Raw genomic sequence first — 21,847 nt, 5'->3', positions numbered from 1 at the left:
TTGTAAAATTTATTTCTAATTAAAACAAGAATTGGATGGTGAAAACCCAATACTGAAAACACCCTCTTCTCATCCCTCTCTTCTTTTCAGGCTCACTTTTAGTGCTTCATCCCTGACTCCTCTACCTCCTCCCTGGCCAGCAGTGCAGGGGGATGAGAAATGGGGGCTGTGGTCAGTCCATAACAGCTCCACTCTGCCTGTCCTTCCTCCTCATGTTGCTCCCTCCTCCCACATGGGATACAGTTCTTGCCAGGGCTGCAGTTCTTCATGAAATATTCCACCATGGGTTCTTCATTAAATATTCCACCATGGGTTCTTCCTGGGGTCACAATTCTTGCTAGCAGACATGCTTCAGCATGGGCTTTGCATGGGGACCCTCTTTTGGGCATCCAGCTGCTCCAGTGGGAGGTCCTCCAGGGGCTGTAGGTTGATCTCTGTTCCACTGTGAACCTCCATGGAATGCAGGGAGAGAACCTGCTTCACCATGGTCTGCATCACAGGCTTCAAGGGAATCTGCGCGGGAGCACCTCCTGCCCTTCTTTCTGCTCTCACTTTGGTGTCTGCAGGGCTGATTTTCTCACTTTTTTTTGCACTTTTCTCTCAACTGCCAGGCAGCATTTTACCCTTCCTGACACGGGCTGAGTGTCTCCAGTGAGTCTGCTGGAGGTGGCTGGAGCTGGCTGTGTCTAGCATGGGAAAGCCCTGTCCTCCCCTTGCCAGGGGCTGCCTCACAGCCCCACTGCTTGCCCCTGGGCACCTGCACCTGGGACATGAGCTTTGTACAAATTGTTGGACTCCTGAGGAGAGGTCTGAGCACTGACCTGCACCAACACCTCAGCTGTGAAGGGTACACACCAAAGACAGGACTGAATATACATTGCATGTGTGGGTCCGCATTTATGTGAGGTCTGAAAAAAACTGTTTCTGAAGGGCATCTTTTCTTAAACTGCTATCACTGTATCAACAAAATCAACAACATTCATCAAAATACTTTTAAGGTATCTAGATGTATCTTCCTTTCTGTTGTCACACAGAAGGTATGTCTCACTGGAGTTCTTAGAGCACTTCATCAGCAATGATATAGATTTATTTTTCTGAGGTACCAAAATGGGAACATTTTTAGTCAACCTTCTTATACAGATATGAATTTCACTGATATTCAACTTCATCATCATTGCAGAAGAATCAAATATTGGAAAAAAAATTATGTTGGAAATATGGAATTTTTAGTGCTGTTTTGAAGCTCCAGGACTTTTTCTAAACAAAATATTTCCTATACTCTCTCTCTCTCTCTCTGTATACATATCCCTATCCCTTGGTGTGACTCCAGGGTTATATATTTTTATTCAAAACCTCAATAAATATGAAAAGGGGAACTTTGTTGCTTTGAGGCATCATGAGCAGCTGTGGGAATTGTACATATTCATAAAATTCAAGGATTACTTTCTTCATTAAGAGAAGATAGCTATCAGTAAGTGTGATGTAGCTGGGTTTAATTTTACACTGCCAATCCTTTACGCTGCTTTTGTTTTAAGAGTTTTGGTTTTGTAGTGTACACATGAAAATGGATTTGATTTTTCTCTTGTTCCTTGTAGTCTGCTGTGATAGATCATCACTAACAGCTTAAATTTAGAAAAAACTTGACAATTGCTAATGCAAACTTTACTTGCATCTTGAGCAGGCATACGTCTACTTGTAATACTTAGTGGTCTATTAAGAACTTATAAATTCTAATACTTAAAAAAATTATGCAAAACATTAACTGACAGTTTGGCTGAATTTCAAGTTGCAGATGGTGTATTTATCTTAAATAAACTGTGTTTGGAGACCTTGAAGCTAATAGTAAGACTGAGATTTTTGCAGGGCTGCTGAGCATCTCCTTTTGTCTTAATTCACCTGGAGTTATTGATGTGCTTTTAAAAGTGGTTTATCTTGCAGAATTACACAAGCAAGTATGATCCCGATGTTCACTTGACCAAATGCCTAAATTTTTCCTCTGCAACTCTGCCACATATGTTCCAAAGGAGCATAGAAAGTTACATAGGCAAAAGAATGGGTGCTACACACGGTCCTCCAGCAGGGAAGAAAATGACTGTCTTTATTGATGACATCAACATGCCTCTGATTAATGAATGGGGTGATCAGGTAAAAGGAAATATTAACATTTGGGAGTTGGTGGTCTTACAATTGTTGCTGATGGAATTACTGATCTGTGTGTTAAAATAATGGGACAGGTTAGAAAAAAGGTATCATAATATGGATTAGGGAAAATATTACTAAAAACTATTTCCCCAAGCCAGTTTTTGACATGACTAATAAGCTGTCAGTCCCAAAAGATCAAGGACAGTATCAAGCCACTGGTGCAATTGTATTTAAGCCTTTTGGTTTGATTGCACATAAATCTAGTAGGACTTCCAAACTAGCAGTCCTTAGAACCAGTCTGGGAAAGGAAGCATGGAAATCCAAGAAACACTCAGAGATTTTTCTTTGATCTGCTCTTGACTTTAAATTGCTATTTTGTGTGAAATCTCTTATGTGAAATCTGAGCTGGTGGTGAGTCTAAAGAACAAGTCTTATGAAGAAACTGGGGTTGTTGAGCCTTGAGTAAAGAAAGCTTGGAGGAGATCTTATTGCTCTCTGCAACTGTGTGAAAGGAGGTTGTAGTGAGGTCAGTGTTGACAGGACAAGGGGAAATGGCTTCAAGTTTTACAGTTGCCTCTTAAATGCCTTAAAATGGGATATTAGGGAAAAAATTCTTCACCAAGATGGTTGTTGAGCCCTGGAACAGATTGCCCAGGGAAGTGATGGAGTCATCATCCCCGTAGGTATTTAAGAAAGATGTGGATGCGGCACCTGAGGACATGACTTAGTGGTGGATTTGGAAGTATTAGTTTATTGGTTGGACTCCATGATAAAAAGGTCCTTTCCAACCTAAACAATTCTATTATCACAGCTGACAATTAAGACTAGTAAGGTGTCTTCAGGTATTGATGAAAGAATACTTATAGATCTATACTCTGAAAATGTGACTTAAATTTATAAAAAATCTGCTGAGAAAAAGCAATTTCCCTGCTTCCAGTATAGCTCTGTACTCAGTGCCTCTGTGCAAGTGGACACGTGACTACACATTGTCCTAAATTAATCATTCTTTGCCACTATCTAAGTGCCTGTGTCAATCTGAAGATATAGTCTGGATTGAAAATTGAAAGTGCTGTCTTTTCTTAAACTGAAATCATGCAAACCCAGTTGAATGTCTGACTTCATGTCCACAAGTATTTGGCATATGAAGCTTACATGCAGCCAATGCACTGCATCTGAATGTTTGGTTGCCACGTTGCATGTTGACAATCTTGAAACACTTAACTTCTCCATTCCTTTTTTTTTTCTGTTCTTGCCTATATTTAGATCACCAATGAGATTGTAAGGCAGCTGATGGAACAGAAAGGTTTCTATAGCTTGGAGAAGCCAGGGGAATTCACGAATGTGGTTGACATCCAGTTTGTAGCTGCTATGATTCACCCTGGGGGAGGTCGGAACGACATCCCACAGCGCCTGAAACGCCAGTTCACCATCTTCAACTGCACACTGCCTTCTACTTCCTCTATTGATAAGATTTTTCAAACAATAGCTGAGGGCTATTTCTGTGAACAACGACATTTCCCCACAGAAGTATGTAAACTGGCTTCAGCATTAGTATCTACAAGTCGAAAGGTTTGGCAAATGACAAAAGCAAAGGTACATCTCTTGAGCAATTACATCTCTTGAGCCCTGGAAATATCTGACCCAGGCCTTTTGTACTTTCGTGTGCATTTGTAGTTCATGTTGTGAAGCTGTGGCCTACCGGTGTAACTGCTGGCTGATGCCTCTGTTCTGAATTGGTGGCTCTCAGCACCAAGTTACTTATGAAAATCCTAATCACATGCAGTATCTTCTGTAGCTGATGTAAGCATCACATTATATGTATATAATATAGTGAGCATAGCTGATAGGAAGATTGAGAGATCTCCCAGTTGATAAAGTGTTGGGAGCACAAGGAACCAGAAATTAAAAATTAGGTAGGAATCTTTTGTAAAGCTATTTGGGATTGGGAGAAACTACAAAGATCTGAATTTCAGGAAAGAAGTCAAATTTGGCAGAGAGAGAATCAGTTAAAAACAAATAAAATCTGGTTGTTAGTAATTTATAAATATTTACATTTGCCATTTCAAACAGACTGTTAAAAGCATTTGACTGCAATTCCTGGGCAAATTTTGCTTTGAAAGAGACAAAAAATATTAGGTACAGAATGAAATCTGAAAAGAACAAAACTACAGCATAGAAATGTGTGTCAAATTTGTTCTTCTTTTGAGAAAAGTGGAGGAGAGTGGTGGAAAGATAGGAATTAGTTAAATTCCTGTCCAGAAAAGGTTAGTCAGAATTTCAAAAACAACTCACTGTAGACCTATACTTGGTTTACACAGAGAAACAGAGCATCTTCTAATGAAACTACTGACTACTCACTATTGACCAATATATTCAACAGAGCTGGTGCTTATTTCTACTAATTAACTTCTTTTCCTAGAGAAAATGTAGCTTTTGGTAGGTTGTAAATATTTTTACAATAGTTGTATTTATTATTTTACATAACCTCTCCTCTCCTCTCCTCTCCTCTCCTCTCCTCTCCTCTCCTCTCCTCTCCTCTCCTCTCCTCTCCTCTCCTCTCCTCTCCTCTCCTCTCCTCTCCTCTCCTCTCCTCTCCTCTCCTCTCCTCTCCTCTCCTCTCCTCTCCTCTCCTCTCCTCTCCTCTCCTCTCCTCTCCTCTCCTCTCCTCTCCTCTCCTCTCCTCTCCTCTCCTCTCCTCTCCTCTCCTCTCCTCTCCTCTCCTCTCCTCTCCTCTCCTCTCCTCTCCTCTCCTCTCCTCTCCTCTCCTCTCCTCTCCTCTCCTCTCCTCTCCTCTCCTCTCCTCTCCTCTCCTCTCCTCTCCTCTCCTCATGGAATCAAAGACCTGGTCCTTGCTACCATAATTTCTTCATTTTGCAGTTGCCTCTTAAATGCCAAGCATGTATTTCTGCTTTAATGCAAGACTCACGTTTGTGAAAATATCCACATTCACTTTCAGTAGGAAATATTTTATTTAGCAGTTATTTAAATATATTTAATGACATTATTTTGTAGATGTTACCAACTCCAGCTAAATTTCATTACATCTTCAATTTGCGAGACCTCAGTCGTATTTGGCAAGGAATACTTACAGTTACTTCTGATGTCTGCCAAAACATCAGTGTTTTGGTAGCCTTATTCCAACATGAGTGCAGACGTGTTATTGCAGACAGGTTCATCAGCCAAAGCGATAAAGACTGGTTTGAAGATATGATGAGGAAGGTAAGCAAATAATATTTTAGTATTTGCCACAGAAAGAGGCCAATGGCAGATTTCATTACTAAAGCAATCCTTAATATATTGTTGTAGATTGTTTCTGAGGAACATGGTCAAAATCTGTTTGGAGATAAATGCATGGAATTATACTTTGTGGATTTCTTGCGTGATGTCCCGGAGACTGCTGGAGATGAACCTGATGATGCAGAGTTGAAGGCTCCTAAAATTTATGAGCCTATCCCATCTTTGGATTACTTGGCTGAAAGATTACAGATGTTCATGCAACAGTACAATGAAACTGTCAGAGGATCAAAGATGGATTTAGTATTTTTCAAGGTATTACTACTTGTAATTGTATTAATACAGAAAGTGCCTGGTCTTTCGCCCTTAGTGGTACATAGATCTTGTATGTTTCTATCACGTTATTTTGGAGATAGCTCAGAACAGCTAGGTTGTTTATACAGTGCACACAGAGTCATCCTGTTTTCCTGAAAGTCACCTCCTTGTCAAAGGTCTTGATGCACAGTGCTTTCTTCAACTTTAGATTGGGTGGTTTGATGGAATTTTAGGACATTTCAGATTAATTCTTGCCCCAGGATAACTACGGCAGTTGAATAAGGAGTGCCTATAGTGCACTTGCATTTTACTTTTCTCAGTCTGTTTAGAGAGCTTGTAAATAGGTCAGCTAAAAGGCTGGAGGAGTCCTTTCTGCTTTTCCTTTTGCCCTCTAAGGGGAATGCCCTCAGCTCTGCTGATGACAAACTGTGCATATGACATTGCTTCATACAAGCTTGATGCAAGGACGTTTCTCTTGGGCTAGCCCTGCTGCCCACTGAAGTCAAGGGAAATCTTCTGCTGATTTTGATGAGTCTTTGGCATAGGCTTCAGAGAAGCCATCCAGCTGTTATGAAGCAATTGCTTGGTGACATGTTTCTAGTTGATTATACAACGCATCATTTTTGCATCTCTTCATCCTATTTTCTCTCAATATACAGGATGCAATCATCCATTTGATTAAAATATCACGGATTATTCGCACTCCACAAGGAAATGCATTGTTGGTGGGTGTGGGTGGATCTGGAAAACAGAGTCTGACCAGACTAGCATCATACATTGCTGGATATGAGAGCTTTCAGATTACTTTAACAAGGTAATACAGTGTAGTGTACATGGACATTTGCTCCTTAATTTGCCATAGAAATGAACTCCTCACAATCAGCTTAAAGAAATGCAAACCTCTCACATTTTATCCATCATTTTAAATTACATTTCTGGTCTTATATAGCTAAACTGCAATATGATAATTTGTGTCAATGACTTAATATTTTGTAGTGGTGGAATTCTGTAATTTATAGAAATTTGAAGTGAAAGGGAGTAGCTACTGCCTTCTTTCTGTGTCTCTTTAGACATAAGGTTTACAGGGGTAAGCAATGAAGACCAGCAGAGTGTATTCTCCTTTGCAAACTATTTTAAATGCTGAGAAATATTCTTTATAGACATATCAGATCTATGAATAATCTTATGAGGCTTCTGATGAAAGGAAAGATAAAGAAAATCATATCACAATTTCTTCCTGTGTCCCAGAAGCAGAAGAAAGGAACACTGAGAAAAAAAAAACAAAACAAAAAACCCAAACCCAAAAAAACTCACAAGCAAACAAAAACAACAACAACAACCCCAAAAAACAACCCAAAGTGATAGAATAGAATCCCTTTATTTTCAAGATTAATAAGGCAAATATTAATAATGGCAATGAATATGGAGGGAAGAAGAATGAAATTAGCAGTGAAGAGTGGATGCTCGGTCATGTTTTGTCTCTAAGTATCATTTACCATAACTGGTGTTAGATTATTGAACCAGATACACTGCTATTCTGACTCAGAAGAGAAATTCTTATGTTCATATCAGAATACCCCAAATCACTGTAATAACTGTGGCTGACACATACAAACTGAAGAGTCGGATTGTTTTTCAAGCTCTGCAGTGCTTGCTTTACAGGTATTTATAGAGCAGAAATAAGATGGAGCTGAAAGAGAATTGGGACTCTTCCTGTGTGGCATATTTAATATGTGGAGAATGGGTCATGTGTGTGTTGCACAAATTACTTATGACTTTGAAGAGATTCTTGGAAATAAGAGACTGGTTGCAAAGAAAAAAGGTTTCTAATTTAAGCTTTGCTTGACTAGGGAAAATATCTGCCATTTTATTAACCTTACTTTACGTCATTTTATATTGCACAATCTGAAATTTGTAGTTGAATTTGTGTGGACTTCATCTCAATCTTACTTACTGTGTGCACCAGCTATAAAACACATAACCAATCATGGTCTCCATTTGCAGAACAGCTGATCAGCCAAAGTAATAATGTTCAAACAACATTTCTGGGCTTAATTTTAGTTAAACCATATAACACAATAAGCCCCTCGGTTTCGTTCTCTTATGTCTCTTAATGATTTCCTTTAACCTGCTTTCCATATCTTCAGAAGATAATCCAGCTGTATTTACGTAATGGTTGCAGGTATCAGAAGCCACTTGACAACTTAATCCAGCTGTATTAACCTATTTCTAATAAAGAATTTACGTCTGCAACCATGGGGATACAAAACAGCATGATAACTGCCTTAGATATACTATTGCTCTCACCATACTTTTTCCCAGCACATTATTTTGTTGACTTCACCTCATTTCACATGATTTCTATTACTGAACATTCACTATGGGAAAATGTTTAAGAAAAAGAAACCTAAAAAGTGTAACCAGGTGCTGTGGTATTTATTTCTTATCTAGATTTTTTAAACTGCCTTAAGGGAGCTGATCCAGATGATCTCCTAAGATGGTGTGTGATTCTATTTCTCTCTTTCCTTAACCCTTTTCTGTTCCAGAACATATGCCACCAACAACCTTTTGGATGATCTGAAAATGTTGTACCTCACTGCCGGGCAGAAAGGAAAGGGTGTTGTCTTTATATTCACGGACAATGAAGTCAGAGATGAATCTTTTCTTGAGTACATGAACAATGTTCTGGCTTCAGGTGAAGTCTCAAATCTTTTTGCACGAGATGAAATAGCTGAAATCACACAAGACCTGATTCCAGCAATGAAGAAGGAGTACCCAAGGCTTAGTCCCACCAGTGAAAATCTTTATAATTACTTTATTGCCCGAGTTCGGAATAACCTTCATGTGGTTCTTTGTTTTTCTCCTGTTGGGGAAAAATTCAGAACTCGTGCACTGAAATTTCCAGGTCTGATTTCAGGCTGTACAGTGGACTGGTTCCAGCATTGGCCTAAAGATGCTCTTGTGGCAGTTGCACAGCATTTTTTAGCTTCTTACCATATTGAGTGCACAGATGAAGTGAAACAGAGTGTTGTTAACACCATGGGAACAATTCAAGATATTGTAGCTGAAAAATGTGTTGAATACTTCGAACGATACAGGAGACGAACTTTTGTGACACCAAAATCTTACCTGTCCTTCATTGAAGGCTACAAAGCTATTTACAAAGAGAAGTTTACCAGTCTTGGAAGTTTGTCTGAACGCATGAGAACAGGTACTGTGAAAGCTTCTTGATTTTTTGTTTCTTTCTTTGTTTTCAGAAGGGTGAGAACAATCTGAATAAAAGGATGTAAAAGCATGGATTTAGATTGTGAGCTCATGTTCATTTGGAAGCAGACTCATATATTTTCAGCTGTATTGTATAGGATTACAAAATGTGCAGAGGATTTGTTTCAATGAACTTTATGAATGTGCATATTGGAGAGGAGTTTTTGAAATAGTGTTAGTTAGCAGTTAAAATACCTGAAACTCCTGTTTTGCCATGTATGTGTGCTGAGGAACTACTGAGATCCTAGTTTTCACATGTAAGCAAACCAATCTGTGAAAAGGTAATTAAATGCTCATATTCAGTCCCTCTGAAAAATTTTGTAAAGAAACAGGTATATGCCAACAGTAAAATTTCAAAAAAATTGCTCTGCACGTGGTCATACATGGTAAACAATTAACAAGTCTCCTAAACTTAATGCTGTTTGGAAGAGAATGTGAACTTAAACTGTTTCTTCTCCCACCACTGACAATTGCAAACCTCACCCATGTACACATATGTCCAAAGGGAAAGGGTGGCTGGCTGTCTGGAAGAACAAATATGGGGGGAGGGGGTTGAGTTAGAAAGATATATATGATGCATTTAGATTCATGCATTTATATATGAGGATGTTTATACTCAAGAGATTTTCTCATAATTTGTTCAAATTAACAGAACATTGTTTTGCTCAAGAATCTGTAGGATTTTTTTACCCCTATCTCATCTGGAACTTCATGTAATGTTGACTTTAGAAGCTCAGCCTACTCTCCTTGTGTCTCCACTTTCATTGCCAGGTTCCTCCTCTTTGTTTTGTACAGAGTACAGCCTAGTACTTTTTATGTTTTCACGGATTTCAGAAATTTCACACACAATTGTTAAGAGAGCGCCATGCTGTTTTTTGGCACGTGTGTTTAATATTTAGTCTCCATCTCATATATAAGAATATGAACAATTGACCAAGGGATGGATTCTGAAGGCTTTTATGCATAAAAAAAAAAATTCTCATGCTTAATTTTGTTGTTTAACCAATGGGATCACTCACTGGTGTTCCTAAATATGAATCTGAGTGACTTATTTAAAATATCCACATTGCTTCAGTGAGGTTACACTCTCCATAGGTCTTCCTGTTGTTAAAATTGAATTTGTCCACCACAGGTCTTTCAAAACTGATGGAAGCTGAGGTTTCTGTAAACCAGCTTTCCAAAGAGTTGGTTATGAAGGAGAAAGATTTGGCTGTAGCTTCAAAAAAAGCTGATGAAGTTTTATTGGAAGTAACTATGAAAGCTCATGCTGCAGAAAAAGTGAAAATGCAGGTGCAAACAGTAAAAGACAAGGCTCAGGATATTGTGGATGACATTGCCATTGATAAAGCAGCAGCAGAAGAGAAGCTTGAAGCTGCAAGACCTGCACTGGAAGAAGCCAAGGCAGCTCTGCAGGTCAGAAGCAAATATATTCTGGACATGCACGTAGTTAATGATTTGTACAATAATATGGCTTGTGCTTCTAATTTGGGCAGAAAAAAGAGAGTTGAAAGAATGGCATTGATCTGTGAATTCTTGTAGAAAAAAACCCTGAAAACTGAAGTGGGAAAGGGTAAAATGGGCAGTACTCTACTGTCAGGTAATTAAGCAGTCGTAGAGGGGGACTACCTTTAAGGTCTTTCTGCAGTAGTGCTTCTGAGTGATCTGCAAACCTGCAGCAATTAGGTTACACATACATTCCTCCCAAAAGAACATAATTCTTTACAATCGAGTGACTGCTTAAATAAATGGATGTTTTCTTCTGTAACTTTTCAGACAATAAAACCTTCTGACATTGCAACTGTTCGCAAACTGGGTAAACCTCCTCACCTAATAATGCGGATCATGGACTGCGTGCTGCTTCTATTCCAAAGGAAAATAGACTCCGTGGCACTAGATCACGAACACCCAGGTGTGAAGCCATCATGGACTGAGGCTCAGAAGCTAATGAATAATTCAGGATTTCTTAGCATGTTGCTTACTTTTCAGAAGGTAAGTAATTAATAGGGGCACTACAACTTCAATAACCATCTTCAGAGTTCACATGAAAGTATCTTCTACCATCAAAGGCAGTTTGAAACAGTTTTGTCTGTCTATAGTTGTAGATACTTTGTGACTATTATTCTTCATTTTCATGATTCATTATCTCAGTAATTTTTCTCCAGGGACATGCAGTGGCTTCTAGCAGACAGAAATATCCCAGGCACTAGACCAAACCTTGAGAAGCTTAGTGTTATCTTATTCAGGCAGTTCCTGCATCTAAGTAGTAATTTGCCTTAAAAGAGCCTACTCTTGGTTTTTCAAATGGCTCACCTTCTCCCGTGCTACCAGGCATGTCTGCCTGTGAGGTGTTCCACAATTCTGTCTCAAGTTTTCTAGGCAGCTAGCATGAAATAAGAAGAAAACGTGCAGGAAAGGTAATGAGATGATTTTGGAACTTTTGGGGTTCTTTCACTAGAAAAATAGTGAAATGAAGAATAATCTTATTATCGACTGTAAGAAAAATAAAAGTGAACAGGTTTTCATTTCTGTCAGGACAGAAACTTTTGCAGCAAGGTTCATTGAATTGTGGGTCAATGGATAATTTTCTATAGGGAAGAGAAGAAAGATGTCACAGGTAGCAGGACCAGAAAAAGACCTAGGGTAGAATATGAAATGGCAGAATCATAGCCCAACTTTATAATCCAAGAGACCAAGCAGATTTCAGCAAAACCTCACTTTTCTGCAATGTTGCAGAACATACTTTCATTTGTACACTGATGTTTTAATCTACTTAGCTGTGTATTTTGCTGATGTCTTTTCTAAGCTGCTTGAGCATTTTTGTTGTGAAGATCATTCTCACTATCCCCAGGAGCCATTTCTCCCAGAGAAACACATTGTGGAAACTTGCACTGCCTCTGTAGACAGTTTTTTCCTGGGGCTGTCAGTCTGGTCACTCTTCCAAGTTCTATCTTCACTAAACAGAAAGAGGAAATTAGTTTAAAGACAGCAAGGACTAATTACGCACTCCGTACTCAAGCTTCTGTCTAATGAGACTTCGAGTTTTGGCACTTATTAATAGTGCATGTATTCCTGCTGGTAGTTGGCAGCACATTTAGCTCAGAGGGGTCAGAACAACTTCTGTGGGACCAAGTTCTTGCAGGAAGTGATACTGATGAACATGGGGGAGAATACTGGACTGCTTCAATCCTTGATGAGGTCCTGGACATGCTGTCCTCCTGCCCCATTTCTGATTTTGAGTATATATGACGAGAAAGCTCATTGTGTCTGGACTTCTAAGTAGACTACACATCTTGCTTCTTGCTTGTTTGTGAGATTTTTGTTCTTTCCTAATATTTTTCAGGCAATGAAAATTAGTGGAAGAAGTTCATTGAGTTCAAAATTAATTACTTGAAAGGAAAAGCGTGACATTTTCCAAGCTTTTGAACAGAGGTTTAGGCTACTGCTGATTGATCTTTGCTTCACCTTTGCCAGCTTGTTAGCTCATTATTTTGAGTAGGAGAATAAAAAAGTCAAAATTTTTGTCCAGCACTGTTTTACATTTTAGCAAATGATCATACTGGAAACATCACCATGGCTGATCTTGAGAGTAATATAGTGAATGTCTTTTTTATTAGAGTAGCTAAGGATCAGATAAGTACAAGGCAGTCCTTTCTGCTGTGCAGAAAAACAAGAAAAGGGCAAATTGCTTGACAGTATGAATGGTGGATGATTTTTAGATGCATTAAAAGACAGCCATTAATACGTTGCCAAAAAAAGAGAAAAATCTTAACGTGTCTATTGTTAAGCAGTCATTTTTAGCCTGTATAAGCTCTTCCACTCTCTACCTTGCTCAAGGAGATGAATTCCATTTTCTTCTGACACTTACATAATTATAGATTAACCACCATCATCAAAGATCTGGCTTTTCATGTTCTCAGCAGATTGTGAAAGAGGGGGAAAAAACCCTAGGATTAGAATAACAGCTGAAAGAAATTTCTTTCACGGTTAAGGAAAACGGTTAGCTTCAGTGAAGTGAAGAGAATGCCTTGCAGTTTCACCCTTTTCCTTCCAAAAGCTGCATATTTGGTTCCTTTAGCAGTGTTCACACCAGTGCCTGTCTAACACCATGGTGAGGCTGTTTATGGAACTAGACTAGAAGGAAATTATTCAGTAGTCTTCTGACTTATATTTCTGTCATAAAACTTTCCAGACTAGATCACTGAGCATTGCTGAGGGTATAAAAGATAGGACAACATCTTGTTGAGGGGGAAAGGGAAAAAGGTGCAGTGTTGTAAGCAGCAATAATTTAAAACATCTTAAATTGTCATGGAGCTACAAGTACTAGTAAACTCTGTATGTATTAAATAAGGATATTAAATGTCAGCTCAAGTCAATCTGTTGCAACGGAAGTAGGAGTTATTTTCAGGAGGTCACAAAAACTACTAATCTGTCCTTTATAAGAGGGGAAAGGCAACAGTGTTGTTTTGTTAATTTATTCTGTAAGAAGTGATACCTCATGGTTTTAAAAATAAAAATGCTTCTGTGAAGCAGACCTTATTCAAAAACCCATATTAATTTTTTTTCCTTTCTATTGACTAGGACTCAATTACAGAAGAAACTGTGGAGCTTTTAGAGCCTTATTTGGATATGGAGGATTATAATCTTGAGACTGCTAAAAAAGTGTGTGGAAATGTAGCAGGTCTTTGCTCATGGACACAAGCAATGGCTTACTTCTATGGCATTAATAAAGAAGTTCTTCCTCTTAAGGTATTTCATATTGATAATTTTTTTTTTTTTTTGAGGATGAATATAATCAAGTGGAAAAAAATGTTGTGTTATTTTGGCTAAAATAAACGATATTCCTGTTTCTTCACACCCAATTGTTAAATCAAGCACACCAAGATTTAACATGTCCTGGCGACTTTTTCCCCTTACACACAACTACCCTGTGGTACAGTTGTTACTTGTGTGGACACAGCCAGTATTCAGTTGGTTCTTTATAGAGCCTGTCTAGCTGTATGTGGGAGATTATGATACCCTCTTTGCCCTCATAGTAGGTGCCAGGCACTATGGCTTCAAGAAAACTCCTCGGTCCTACTGGCCTGGGAAGGAACCTTCTCATTGTGGTTATGATAGAATCTGGGAGAGGAGAGATCAGTCTAGGCACAGAAGCATTCTTTAAGGAATGTAGCTGGAATTCATCTCCCTAAAAAAATTTTGGACTTTCAGACTACTATGTGCAAGTGTACATACTAATAAAGAAAGTAGTTGCGAGGTAGAAAATTCTGTTGAAACACTGAACTGAAGTAGAAAGGGATCAGCCACTGTTGTGTGCATTCCTACAGATAGCTTTATTGTCTTGGAAATATTCCATTTATGAGCATCCTGGAAAAAAGAGACTTTGCATATTTATATAATGATTTATAGTCATTGCTCCTACAGAGAGTTTTATGGCTTTTTCTGAGGAAATGCATACAATCCATTATGCTTCCTCTGCACTTGTGTTTGGTTTCTTATTGAATAAGCCACTGTATCAATGGTACTCTCAAAACTCTCAGCATAATCTTTTAGTATACCTAGACAGATCTGATTCAAATATGTTAAAAGCATATTTATTTTTAATTTAAGTAACTTGAGACAATGCTATATTTTTGTGATATAAGTAGATTTTTCCTTTTCAAATAATGGGATGTTCACTAATGAAAACAGAATTTGAAATGTTACTATTGAGAGCTATAAAAGGGAGCAAGATCTGGGGGAAACAGTGGCTTTTTATGCAAATGCAACCCTGAAAGTTGAAAACATGCTCTTGTAGTTTTTATTTGAATATATATGATTTAGGATTACATATAAATTTAGCTCTGTGTTCAAGTACTTGCATTCTTGTCACACACTGCAGCTGGTAAACAATGAAACACATATATTGGCAAAGTGGTGCCTATTGTCAGGTATAGCAACAGTCACAAATATTTTAAAAACTGAAGATGACAAAGGGAGGGAGGGAAGAAGTGTTCGAAGTATGCAGGAGATATTACAGGAAGCAGTGGAGTGATGCTAAGAAAATAATTGAAAATAAGTGTACAATTAAACTGCAAAAAGTACTAGCTCAGGCTAATCCATCCAGTGCTAAAAGCAGGTTTACTGAACGAATTAATCAGGCTCTTTTATCCTAACTGCTCTTCTAGGATATAAAACCCCTTCAACACCTGCAAAATGGATTCAATATATTTTTAAATTTCATCCTAAGTGAGACTCATTGCCTCATTTATCTTAAATATGACAACCTGTGAAAACTAATTAATAGTGACTTTATTTTAGTAAATACATTGTGCAAAAGTTACCTGATTCCTAGGAATGGATACTGGCATTCTTTAGATAAGTGACCTGTGGCCCAAGGGTCCTTAGTCAAAATTTCTTGTAAACTTTCAGCATGAGGATGAGCTGCTCCTCCCTGGATTGCTACCTAGTAAACCAGCCTGCTGCATTAACCTCAGAATTTTGAAGCACCATCTGCTCCTTATCCATTATTTGAAGAATATAAGAGCAGAATGGAGAAGCCCTTACTTTTGTTGTGATACTGTCAGCCTCCAATTAAAATACTGTGTATAGGAGTACAGTTTCCCTTAGGGGTGTCTCCACTTTAATTAAGTTCTCCTTAGGCTGTTATGGTGATTAAGGGACGTTTGTTTACAGTTTATACATTCTGTTTGGTATCGAGGATTCTCTCTGTCAAACTCAGTTTTAAGTATGAGACCTTATTGCCTTTTCTACTTCCATTCGTCTCCATGCGGAACTGAAAACCACAGCAGGCAATGAATGGAAATCTTCCACCTGAAGAAGAAGTAATAGTCAAAGAGTGAAATTTGAAATTAGTCAAGGAGTTGAAATTTGATAGTTGTCCATTTAAATAAACATGTTCTTGACAAGGTGATGCTCACTAGGCAGGAAAACAAGCATGCAAGTCTGAATTCAAGGTCCACAATAACTGTGGAAGGAAAGTATATACTTTGTGGGGGGGTGAAGGGGAGGTTTAGATCTCCAAACAAAACAGAGTGAGGTGAAGACATGTAGCTGAACAGAAAATATGGAAAGTTTTTCTCTAGCTAACACAGACCATGAAAAGCAGATAATAGGTATGATTTCTGTGCTTTTCAAAGGTTATTTTAACCCCACAGAATGGTCACTGATATCAAAGAAAGTGAGGCCAAGATTTTATTAATGTCACTCTGCATGCATCTGTTTGCATGTGTACATATGTATGCATATGTACATGTGTGTGTGTATTTTTTAAAAATTCGTATTGGTGAGGTAAAACCAGTGTTTTGGGAAGGTCTGCAAAACCTGTGTATGTCTTTGCATGTTTCTAAAATCTTTCCCTAAGTAATGGTGGATACAAGTGTATCATGACGTTGAGTCTTTGGGAAAGTTGATTCAAAACCAAGAGAGTCTATAGGAAAAATCTGCAGTAATCTGGGACAGGGGCAGTTTTGAGACTGCATTTCTATGAAGAGTTTTCAGTCAGATGCCATGTGCCCAGAACAGTTCTGAAGCAGAAGGCAAAGATGAACACTTAGCACATCCCCAGCAGTTCAGGAGCAGAGTGATAGAGTTCAAGTGCAATTCCAGCCTAATCCAGCAGCAGGGAATTGTCACTGCAAGAACAGTGGACTTTGGAAGCTGAAATTAAATAACAAGAGGTGTGCTAGGAAAGCTCCAAATCATTCTTACCTCTAGTGAACTCTATAGTTTTGGATGATTTTTTTTTCCTAATGGGATTCTCCTAGTAGCATTTTCTGAATTTACTGAGCAGCAGTTGCTCTTCAGAATGATTTGGGGTTGATCTGGGCATTCCATTCAAGAGCAGGAATAGCATTAAATGGTGTGAGGCTTCTTTTTGTTTGAGAAGTCATTTTTATTGAACTGCTTCCTTAGATCAGGGTCAGATATACTCACTACTTTGCAAAATTGAGTTTGTAATGAATCAGCAAGAAACTTAATGTCTATGTCAATACTAACAAATTAAATAGTACTAGTGAATTTTTCTAGGCACTGGAAAGTGATCATTTACACTGGTAAATTGTTAGAATGATCTCTAGTCTGGATTTGGTCTTGGCTAAACAACGTTTTTCTGTGGCCTCTGGGCACCTTTCAGTTTCTACCATGGTCCAAGAGCCATTCCCACAAGGCTGTCAGCATGCAGCCACACACTTTTAGAGACTGGGAGCGCATAATGTGAGATTTTTTTATGCTGGTTAACCTCAGTGCCAGAGAAAGGTCCTGGGCATGTTTCATATTTAAGAATGTAGTTGTGACTGTAATTATGTTTGTTTGTTATGGTTTTGTATGGAATGCGAAAACATTCATAGGGACAGGATCATCTCACCACCTGCTATGAAGTCCTTTCTGCAGGCAGATTGGAAGAAGGCAAAACAGCTGCTTAACCCATTAGGCTGTGGTCCTTGTTAGCACAGATGCTGTCTCTGTACCTGTTGAACATAGACAGATGCAGAGAGCAGGTAGCACCACTGGCTGGAGCAAGTGCTCAGAGGATTGTCTAGTTCCCCAGAATGCCAAAGGCAAGCAAAGGCTGAAGCTGCTGTTCTCACACGAGCCCAGGCGTGTTCCAGTGTAGCACCACTTCTCCAGGAGCGCAGATCAGAGTGTGGACCTCATGTCTTAAATCCCCCTGATTCATCCGTATAAAATCCATTTATTCAGACTTTCACACTGCATCCAGCTGGAACAAATTGTGTATCCTTGCTTTGCTGCGTGATTCACAGGGATGAAATGAAGGGCGTGAGGCTTGTTCGCAGAGCAATGCTACCAAAATTAAAAAGGCCACAGTGATTCTTAGTGGTTGGGAAACATGTTTCCTTCCTGCCTATTATTGGCCGGAAATGTTTGTATGGAGCTGATTGCAGCTGGAATAGTCTTCTTGTGCAGAAGATTCTCTTTGGCAGCAGAACTTGCCTCCTGCTCTCATGGCAGAGCTCTATACAGGAGGCTGCCAGCCAACCTGCCACTGATGTCAATACAAAAACCGTGTTTGTACTCATGAAATTTTGAAAACTCGAGTTTGGGGAAAAAAAACTGAGAGAAAGCAAATAGTGATGATTTCAAAGGGTCATTGAAACAAGTAATCTTTCTGCCTTTGGGAATCACATAGGTTGGTCATCCTGGTATGCTGGCTGTCAGTCTTGTGCAACCAACCAGTGTTCATCACATGTGATCGAGTAGCCTATAAATAAAAATAATATTATATCGTATACTTTATGATTGGCTTTGTTATGTGATAGGCTAAGAATTCTGAGCCTAAAATTGGCTGAGTATTCTGGTTAAATTGTCTGCAGATTAGTTTCTGGTCATCTTCCAGAAAATCCATAAAGTCTTGTGGAAATAATTTTAGGGATTTTTTATTTTCAGGTTAGTATAGAGCATATATATTTTTTTTACTTATCTCTGAAATACTTTTGTTTTGTTCCTACATCTTCAAAGCTGATAGCCTCTTAAGAGTTGTTTTTAAGAATGGGGATGTCTGTTTTATCAATCTTTTTGCACTTTTCTGTGCAGTTTATTTCTGCACAGAGACCTGCTTTTCATATTTATGAGGCATCATTGCTCATATGTATTGGGAATTCACATGCCCATCCTCTTCCATTGAAGTTCACGTCCTGCTGTGATGAATGTCAAGGTGTTGTATGAATCCATGCAGCCAGGTGTAAGTTATCTGTTGTTCCAGCTGTTCTGCCAAGGCTGCTCTTCACAACCATCCAAGGATCTTGTTTCCTGTGTAACTTCAATATTTGTCAGCTTGGACTGAAACAATGTGTCATAGTATTGCTTGACTCCCATTTTTAGCCCTTGGAGAATTTAAAGACATGAGGATGCTCTGCAGTGGGGGAGGAGGCAGGGGGAGGTAGAAGAGGGCTGGTGCAAGGTTTCATTTGGATCTCAGTAAGAAAGGCCTGTCAACAGATGACTAAATGAGGCACCTGCTTTAATAAGACAGAATAATAAGAGGAGTTTAAGGTAGTTTGAATGGCTAAAAGAGAAAGTTTTCTCTTCATGGACTGGATCTACTCTGCACAGGATACCATGGGCAAAACTATCCTGGCTGTCTTGGTATGAATGTGGGGTGTCCAGCATTTGAAGGGACATAAAGTTTGCTCACTGTTTGTCTTATTCCTATGAATCTCTTTAAGGCAGTTGTCTCATTATGCCATTTGTTGTCAGACCTTTCTTGTTCAGATGCAGAAGGAACCCTGCACTCTCTCTCTGTTGTGTCTCACCCTTCTTCCTGGTGCAGGGCACAGTAACACTATGTCATCTCCTAAAAACTCCTTTGGTGTTGGAACTTTGCCCAACGGTCCAAGATTCACTAAAACTAACAGCAGTTGTTCTGAAATCTGCTTAGCTGGGTTTAATCAAGACACACTGATTGAGCAGTGTTTATTTCTAGGTGATGCTCTTTAATGTGTTTTTTTGATAAACAGTGAGGTAAAAATATTTCAACATTCATGATGGAAATTTTATGAGCAGCCATTTTACTGTTCATCTGAATTTCGAAAATTTCTTTATCTCTAGGATGTGTCAACATAGCAGGTGGCTACAGTAGATGAAACTTTACTGACAGTGATATTCTTTAGCATATACTGTGTATATATAAGTAGATTGCTCATATACATGGACACAGATACATGTGATTTACCTGTATCCAATACACATGTATGCAACATACATGTACATAGATATTAGTAACCTACTTCATTGATTAGTACATATATGCTTCTCTAATTCCCTGCCACTCTTTTGAAATAGACCAGACCCCAACCCAAGGTTATGCTTTTAACTAGGAGTTACCTCTTAAAGAGATATCCCTCGTACTACTACTTTCCTACCCTTAATAAAACAAGTTTTACGGATTCTTGGTTTCCATCTTTATAACTCCTATAGAAGAAAAAAAAAAAAAAAAAAAAAAAAGAAAAAAATATACATGATATTTAAACAAGCTTTTTAAAATATTCAGAGTAAATGGAAGCAACCTTTATCTGTAAGTGTGAATTTCAAAAGAAATTTTTCAAGCTCTAATCCTTTGCAAATGTGTATGGAAATACATTCTGAATTCACAGAATATTTTTTTCAACCCTGTTAGGAATATAAAAGTTAAGAGGCCACATTTAAATGACTGGTAAGTCATCATGCAAATTTATAGAGAGATGTGAAAAAAGTCCCTAGAGTTTTACTTTCCAGAGGAGCAAAAAATATTTTTGTTGTAGAAGTACTTGATGGGAAAAAAGAGCAAAAGAGTAGCTTCTGTTATAATTTTTGTTATTTTATAATTAATGATACAATATTAAATTTCATTTGCACTGAGAATATATTACAGGAGGCATATATATAAGGTGACCCATTGTATATGTTGCTTCATATGTCTAGTAGACAGTTATTTCAAGTGTATTGCATTTAAAATCACTGGCCATTGTGTGATCAACAGACCAGTCTGAAAATATTAGTTAAACATCTCAAAATTGCCTTGAATAACTTCAATGCTATGCTTCTCTTCCAGAAGTAAAAAGAAAAAAAAAAACCTTCTGTCATCTTAAGACTCGTATTATTTTTAAAAGTACCCAGCACAGTACACTATGTGCCATTAGATGAATGTCATTTGTTTCTGCCAAAATATAGGTATTAATTACTCTTTACTCTTAAATATCTGTAGGCAAATTTAGCTTTGCAGGAAGGAAGACTTGCGGCTGCCCAAATGGAACTGAATGGTGCACAAAATCAGCTGGACGAGAAGCAAAGAGAACTGGATGAAGTCCAAGCCATGTATGATGCTGCTATGAAAGAGAAGCAGGCCTTGCTTGATGATGCTGAGGCTTGCAGAAGGAAGATGAACAATGCCACAGCTCTGATTGAAGGGTTAGGGGGAGAAAAGGTATTAGCACACATGTAGGTTTTCAGCACAAAGCAGGTGTGCAGTTTTGAGAATGCTCCGTAATGATCGTAGCAGTGCTCAACAAACTCAAGGCATGGTGACATCTTGATATCACCTGATGCTTTTTTTAGCTATATGTATGGTTCTTTTCCTTGAAGTTAATGTATCTAACAAAGTAAAACAATTTCTTGTGCTAATTCTTTCATATGAAGATTAAGGTTATATCATATGACTTGTATTAGGATAAAGTTCAGATTTAAAGCCAAGGAGCCAAATTCCTTTCAGCTTTAGTAAGAAGAGGAATTAGACTTAACCTAAATAATTGCCCTAAAATATTTATAAGGAGGATTATTCTCTTTTTCTCACCAAGTATACAAGAATACAAATTTGAAGCTTGACTAATTTCCTGAATTATAATTGAAGCTTAGATTTCTACTGGAGCCTTTTACAGAATTATGGGCTAATTGTTATCCTCTGTGCTGAGCTTGAAATTTACCTTTCCTATGCAGATCTTTCTAGCTTGAGCCTGAAGGTTTTCAGAGGAAGCAGGATACTCTTTTTTTCCCCTCTTTTTATTTGCTCTGTTAATTCCTTCATTGATTTCACACAAAGTCAAAATTAATGAGAGTTTTTACTTCAACCATTTTTTCCTTCAAGTCCAGGACCTTAGCATTTCTTTGCATAGCTGCACTTCAAATTGCATCACTCAAAAATCTTAGATGCTTTATCATATTTTTTTCTAAATTTAAGAGCAACAAAAAATAGGAAATTATAATTCCTTATTGTGGGTCCTCTGAAGCCTTGTGCTATGAGGTCTTGTAAGAGCTGTTATTCAACTCTACTTTTGAAAATTCAGACAAAAAAAATGAAACAGTCTGTATGATGCTTGCTGTATTGGGAAACATTGACACTGGGTTAAATGTGTGTTTTCTAAACTTGGAACATGTAGGTCCTGATCCAGATTGCTTGCAGAGT

At 38.3% G+C, this 21,847-nt stretch overlaps 1 protein-coding gene across 1 annotated transcript in view; it reads left to right on the top strand.

Annotated features, from left to right (window-relative positions):
• The window catches only part of LOC136366566 (dynein axonemal heavy chain 5-like), a 150,564-nt gene that overhangs the window by 77,641 nt on the left and 51,076 nt on the right, over positions 1 to 21,847 (top strand). Inside the window, exons 51-60 of the mRNA XM_066327725.1 lie at positions 1,939 to 2,145; positions 3,406 to 3,735; positions 5,155 to 5,361; positions 5,449 to 5,691; positions 6,351 to 6,505; positions 8,238 to 8,902; positions 10,088 to 10,368; positions 10,729 to 10,944; positions 13,534 to 13,701; positions 20,654 to 20,872. Of these exons, the coding sequence (XP_066183822.1) occupies positions 1,939 to 2,145; positions 3,406 to 3,735; positions 5,155 to 5,361; positions 5,449 to 5,691; positions 6,351 to 6,505; positions 8,238 to 8,902; positions 10,088 to 10,368; positions 10,729 to 10,944; positions 13,534 to 13,701; positions 20,654 to 20,872 (2,691 nt within the window). The remainder of the gene's footprint in view (positions 1 to 1,938; positions 2,146 to 3,405; positions 3,736 to 5,154; positions 5,362 to 5,448; positions 5,692 to 6,350; positions 6,506 to 8,237; positions 8,903 to 10,087; positions 10,369 to 10,728; positions 10,945 to 13,533; positions 13,702 to 20,653; positions 20,873 to 21,847) is intronic.

This window comes from Sylvia atricapilla, chromosome 1, assembly GCF_009819655.1.
Source record: "Sylvia atricapilla isolate bSylAtr1 chromosome 1, bSylAtr1.pri, whole genome shotgun sequence".
Taxonomy (NCBI): domain Eukaryota; kingdom Metazoa; phylum Chordata; class Aves; order Passeriformes; family Sylviidae; genus Sylvia; species Sylvia atricapilla.
The sequence above is the reverse complement of the archived record's forward strand: the minus strand, read 5'-3'. Positions and strand labels throughout refer to the sequence as shown.